Source organism: Ascidiella aspersa, chromosome 6 (assembly GCF_963924565.1).
Source record: "Ascidiella aspersa chromosome 6, kaAscAspe10.2, whole genome shotgun sequence".
NCBI classification, from domain to species: Eukaryota; Metazoa; Chordata; class Ascidiacea; order Phlebobranchia; family Ascidiidae; genus Ascidiella; species Ascidiella aspersa.
In genome coordinates this window covers 14,147,306-14,153,387 of record NC_139452.1, presented here as the reverse complement: position 1 = coordinate 14,153,387, position 6,082 = coordinate 14,147,306, and the positions used below count along the sequence as shown (strand labels likewise).

The 6,082-nt window shown below is 35.3% G+C and overlaps 1 protein-coding gene across 1 annotated transcript; it reads left to right on the top strand.

The window, feature by feature from the left end:
• Positions 1-1,711: 1,711 nt before the first annotated feature.
• Positions 1,712-5,222, top strand: LOC146140027 (uncharacterized). The gene is made up of 5 exons (XM_083391646.1): positions 1,712-1,869; positions 2,084-2,236; positions 2,598-2,620; positions 3,337-3,529; positions 4,306-5,222. Exons 1-5 carry the CDS (start codon positions 1,824-1,826, stop codon positions 4,428-4,430), a joined length of 540 nt encoding a protein of 179 aa, XP_083247772.1. The 5' UTR covers positions 1,712-1,823; the 3' UTR covers positions 4,431-5,222.
• Positions 5,223-6,082: the final 860 nt, after the last annotated feature.

Sequence of the window (6,082 nt, the reverse complement as noted above, 5' to 3'; positions counted from 1 at the left end):
GCGCTTTGTTTTTGTTTTACAGCAGCTCCAAAGTTTCTCAAACATCGGCAAACTACAATGCCTGAAACAGTGGTTCTCAACCTTTTGTGCTCCGTGGCCCCCTTTGAAAGGCTCTCAAACCTCGTGGCCCCCTTTGAAAGGCTCTCAACCCTCGTGGCCCCCCTGCTTAGAAAAATACCAAGTATTTTGTTTAACGTATTTTACTAGTTCACCTTAATAACAAATACAGCCACTAATCAACGAATAAATGCACTTACTAAAAATTGTACAAATAAGACATTTTAATTTTAATTAACTTAGTTGGTCATTACAAATATTGTTCATCGACGCCGACAAGGTATTTTTTATATTCGACTGTTTTGTACTGAGCCGACCGATGTCAATACATTCGTCGAGATGGTTTCTTGGCTACGTATGAAGCAGAACAGTAATTGTTTCGCCACAGCGAAAGGCGTTTAACCACACTTGTCACTGCCGAACGATCAATTAGGAACAAAAAAAAAAATAACAAAAAAAAAGCACAAAATTAAGTTAACTGGTAAATTTTGAAAATATTGACGCTTTGGTTTTCACAATATCTAGCTAGAGAGTTATGCCCGTGGCCCCCCTAGGACCGTTCCGTGGCTCCCCAGGGGGACCGAGGGCCACGGTTAAGAAACCCTGGCCTAAAACAAATTATTCATTTTTTTATTTTGCTTAGCACTCCAGATATCGGACAGCAATTCTGTTTTGGTAATGAGACCTGTTATAAAGGTGACACTGCAAATAATGGGAACACACAATAAAACGAAAAAATCAACAATAATTAAATAAGAAAAATCTATAAAACCATAGTGTTAAGACCAACGACATAATAAAGCCAAATACGCAGTAATATACAGTAAAGAATAAGGAAGAAATCGTCTGAATAGGATCGAAATCTGTCAGAATACGTTATAAATTCATCGGAATAAAGGCAAAATGGCCAAAATAACGCCTAACACTGTATGGAAAGGATATGGGTCAATCGAGGCCGTGTGTCTGGCATCGGCCGATGTGGTGTCGACGTTTGAGCCCCCTATAGTTTGACCGGCGCCGTTGGGGCGCCGCTGTTTTGCCATTGGATTTTCGACTTTGTTTAGTATTATTGTTAGGTAATGGGTGGGGTAAGAAAATGGGTTAGGCTCGAAATTATTAAGGGAGTTAACTTAGGAGTGAGGTTTGGGGTTAGGTAAAGTGTTGTTTAGGCCTGATTCTGCTATTTAGTTCTTATTCCGACGGGTTTAGGGCTTATTCTAATTTAGGCGGTACTAAGACAAATAGGTGTTTATCCTATTTTGGTTTTGTTTCGAACTGTATCATCCGACGCTGATGTTGTTCTTATTTCGGTCTTATGGCTGGAGTCCAAAACAATACAAAAAAACACGCATTCCAAATTTCCAAACGTTTGAAACTGGAAATCATACGGAAGTCATTAGTTCGCGTGGCACCAAAGGGTCTTGCCAAGTACGGACCTATAGGCGTGTCGGCATTTTAAAATTGTTGTATGTTTTTGGGCTGCTCCTGCGTCATATCTTGTTATCGCCAGTCCAATTCGGTGAATCACCTGATCCTACACGTTTTGTTGTTTTTTTCTTTGAGAATTCCCGATACAGGAAGTCAAACACTTTGCTCGCGGGGCCTATATAGAATGCTGGGCAGTTTGGCGATTGAAATTGAGTTGTAATTTGTCAAATAGCTTTTGACCAGTTAGTTATGTAAAGTAGACAGTAAGATGTGTTTTCTACATTATTTTTTGTTTTTGCATTTTTTAACTTGTTTAGGTTGTAAAGTAAACGAAAAACATGCTTCGATTTTTGGTGTTTACCTGTATGTTTGGCCTAATTATCGGTAAGTTCAAAAGTTGGTTATAAACACTTAAAAGCCTGTCACATTGTTTTTAAAAGTTATACAATACGATGAGTCATCCAACTGAGTACCAGTTCCTATTGTTTAACTAAACTTCTAATACATTTTAAACTTAATTCTTGGACTAAATTTGCCAATCATCTCATTAAATAAGTCACCAGTTTGCTAACAATCTGCTGAAATTCTTATAATTCAGGTTGTGAAAATCTCCCGGCTCCAAGACATGGAGCGGTTGACTGCACTGAATCTAAATGCACGTTTACTTGCGAAAGTTGGACCGACATGCTCGGCTCACCCGAGATCGTGTGCGTGGACGGTGAATGGAATGACAAAAGCCCTCTCTGCTTAAGTAAGTAATTAAAATAACCTGATTTAAAGCGGCCCATTGTTATCATTGCGGTGTGTGTTCTGTAATTATGTGGCTCGATGGCTTATGTGTAGACCTATATGCGTGTTTGTGTTTATCATCTCCATTAAACCTTCTTTAACAGTGGTAAATGGCTAGTCGAATTTAAGCAGGGTAATTGTTGCTTAGAAACGACGTGTTACACCAGTTTAAAGGCAAAAAAATTAGCACACAGCAACACCCACAGAGATAGACTTTTCAGGTTAAATTTTACATGCACATCTATCTTTTTGAGGTTATTAAATTATTTTAAGCTTTAGCTTAAAATTTATATAATAAAACATAACGTGTTTTTTGTGTTTAGCTAACCTCACAAAGTGCGTCAAAGTAAGTCATTTTATTTTTTAACATTATATTTAAGACTTATTTTATTTTTATACCCGAGTCATTTGTTCCACAATATTATTAAAGGTCTGGGTGCGTTTATTAATAGAAACGTAGACGAAATTGCTCATTTACCGTTTAGTACAAAAATAGGCTTACAATCGACACCGTTAAACATATTTAAGTTAATATGAAAAAAACTTGTCTTTAATACGATTTTTTGGTTTTTCGTTCCATATATTGTTTGGTAAGAACTTGTAAATTGAAACACACAAAAAGTCGAACAAGGAAAAAGTGTTTCATACTTTATTAAATATTCAACTCAGGGCAACGGAAAGGCCCACGAAATTTTAGACCAATCTGAAATAAGTTGACCATCTCTTTGATTTTGCAAATGTAAAACTAATGTAATAAAAAAATACCAAAATGAAATACCGGCACCCTTTTGTCATTTGCGCTTTTCCAGGTGCGTATTACTTTTCTGTTCTCTCTTGGGCTCACTGTGGCTTCGCAAACCAAAGCCTATGCTGTTTGAGATATTTATATTTGGAATAAATTCATTCTGTTTTCAATAATAATATCATTTATTGTTACTAAAGTATAGCCAACACTTGTGTTTTCTTAAACATAGCCAACACGGTTGCAGGTTACAAATATGCCAACAATATTACAAGTTTTTCTCTAAAATAAATTATTCCTTTTACCCTAAAATTAATTAGATGAAGAACGTCAAGTGTCCAAAGATGGATCACGACGAATTTGCTGTGGGGCAGGAATTACGCAATCGAATATCAGAAAGTGAGCTCGAAATACTCAGAGAGGTCGAAGATATGCTTACGTGGATGAAGGCCACTCGCAGCAAACAAAAGTGTTTTCAGCAGATGTGTGCTGTTAAATGCGAGGCACTTAGATGTGAGTACATATATTCATTGACATATACAATTAAGGCGGTGCACACGGTATGGGGTACCTGGAAACAGTATTTTTTCGGCGAAGTTGTTCAACACTATGCCGACATTTGTGGCATGTCTATCGTAACAGTTGTTGCGAAATTATAAGTGGCAACTCAAAAACATGGGTCTCTAAGGTTAGGTTGTGCAATAGGGTGGCTCAAATCTGCTAAAATATCATGTTGTTTTTAGAAAGGGTGTCAATCTCAAATTGTCCTGGGGGCCAAGTAACAAAACATCCAAATTAAAGGTTAAAGCGTATCGTTGAAATTTACTATGAACCTAAAAGTATAGAAACACGTGAGACACACAAAACTAAAGGTAGGTATATATGAAAATATTTGCACGGGTCTCGTGCTTGTGACCCTGGGATTATGTGAATTAAAAGTTATGTAAACACGCATACGTATTAAACAGAAAGCGTAGCTTCGCTTGGAAGAATAATTTTTTTTTTAAAAAGATGAATAAACGGTAGCGAGAACAAGTATAGACTTTTCGCTTTTCCCACATTTTCCCATTTATGTATTTCAACAACAGTCGTTAAAAATGAACTATCTTGTTGTTGATCACATGAGAATAAATATGGCAATTTTAATTATAACAAAATTGTAACTTTATTTTATAAGTTTAGGTTCCAATAGATGAAAAACACAAAATGCCTAAAAGATTATACAAAATAACTGTATTGTAAAAATTGGTATATTTCTTTTATTTCAACTGATTATAATATTTCTTCAGCTTTAAGGTTTTGTAGAGCTTGCAAAAGGTGTGTCAGAGAGGGACTAAAGAAGCATCCCAAAGGATATCCTCCAAGAGATTACGTCAGATGCCAAAATGGAGGTACTCTATTTGGTCGGAAGTAGAGGCGTATTTTGTTCAAGCGACATCGAAATTTGACTCAGTTTTGGTATATTTGTATACAAAAAAGGAACGCTTTTTTCTCAGTTTGTCAAATCGTGTAGTTGCGTTTTTCGCTGTAATTCGTATATATTTAAATAAACCGGTATACCGAACAAACTACGGAGATCCACAACTCTAAATTGGTCGTCCATGGTGTTTCTTTGTTTTGTATTTCTCAAAAACCACAATTTTAAAGGCTTAAGTTTCTTTAAAAACGATTAGTGAAAATAGGAGCGAGCGCCGAAACTTTAAATTTTACTGAACAGCAATTTGCGAATCAAACGGAAAACGAAACTTACGCACATGTTATGAGAAAAGAAAGATTTGGGTGGCGTATTTAAAATAGAACCAACAATGAGATGTGTATATAATAGAAAACCGGTCAACGAAATGTGTGTAGATGACTGTGTAAAAGAAAATAGCTGATGACGTTAAAAAAGCGTAATCAAACAAACACGCATTAAAATTATTCGAAACTGTTGTATTTACTTCTGTTAATTATGATTACTGTTATAACAAATAAAAAATATGAAATAAAAAATGAAACGCTATTTTTTTATTATTTTCAGAATAATTAAACGTTTACAAAAAACGTTTTGACACATAAAGTTTTACCAGCTGCTGGTGTTTGTAGCTGATTTCGCCTTTTTGTATTTTATTTTTCTATGTTTTATCAAGCAAAGCTTTGTTGTGAACCTTATACATAGCGCATCAAAAATTCAATGGTTTTGTATAAACTTTGCCCATAATACTGAGTAAGTTTTTGTTTTAAAAGTTGCAACTCAACAGAGTGTCTAATAAGTAATTATCCATTACATTTTGTACAAAGTTCCGGTTGTTTGTTAAAACTGAAACAATTTAGGCCAAATATTTTGTTAATTAGGAATGTTACAAGAAGAACATATTTGTATAAACTTTTTTTAAATGAACAACGTTCAGGACGCAAACGATAGCCAAAACGAAGGCCAATAAATGATTCAGCTGAGGAATTCCCAAAGGGAGGGGGGAAGGTTCTGAAGCTTCACGAGATCTATGAAACATATAACATAAATTGATCTATGTGACAGATTGTCTATAGTAAGTCACGTGTATAACGACTGGTCTAAATGTAAAAGTAAAATTTGCAAACCAATAGTTTAAATTTATTTTCTTTATAACAAAAAAAATAATTTAGTTATGAAGTCATATCGCTGGATGCATAAATAACACAGTGAGAATGGCTACACTAAATATGGAAGTGTTATTACGAAACGGTTATGAACTAATATCGAGATTGTATGATTTGTTCAGTGTGTTCCGGCTCGTAACACTCAATTATTCTGGCTGAAAAAAACCAAACTGTCATTAAGTTTGTGATTCACTCATGACCAAGTTTGATAACCAATTCCATAACGAGCACTTAACGAATTATTTGCAGACATTACTATTCACGTACTGACAACTTGAACTTTTGTCCAAAGGTTATACACTGTCGGTGATTAAAGCGTTTCACATATGACGTACGATTGTTCGTCATGGTCGAACGCTCTACACAAGGCTTATAACTCATGGCGAATTTTCCAATATACTTGCTCAACTTCGTTACATAATAGAGCCAAGAATTTGTCATCATAAA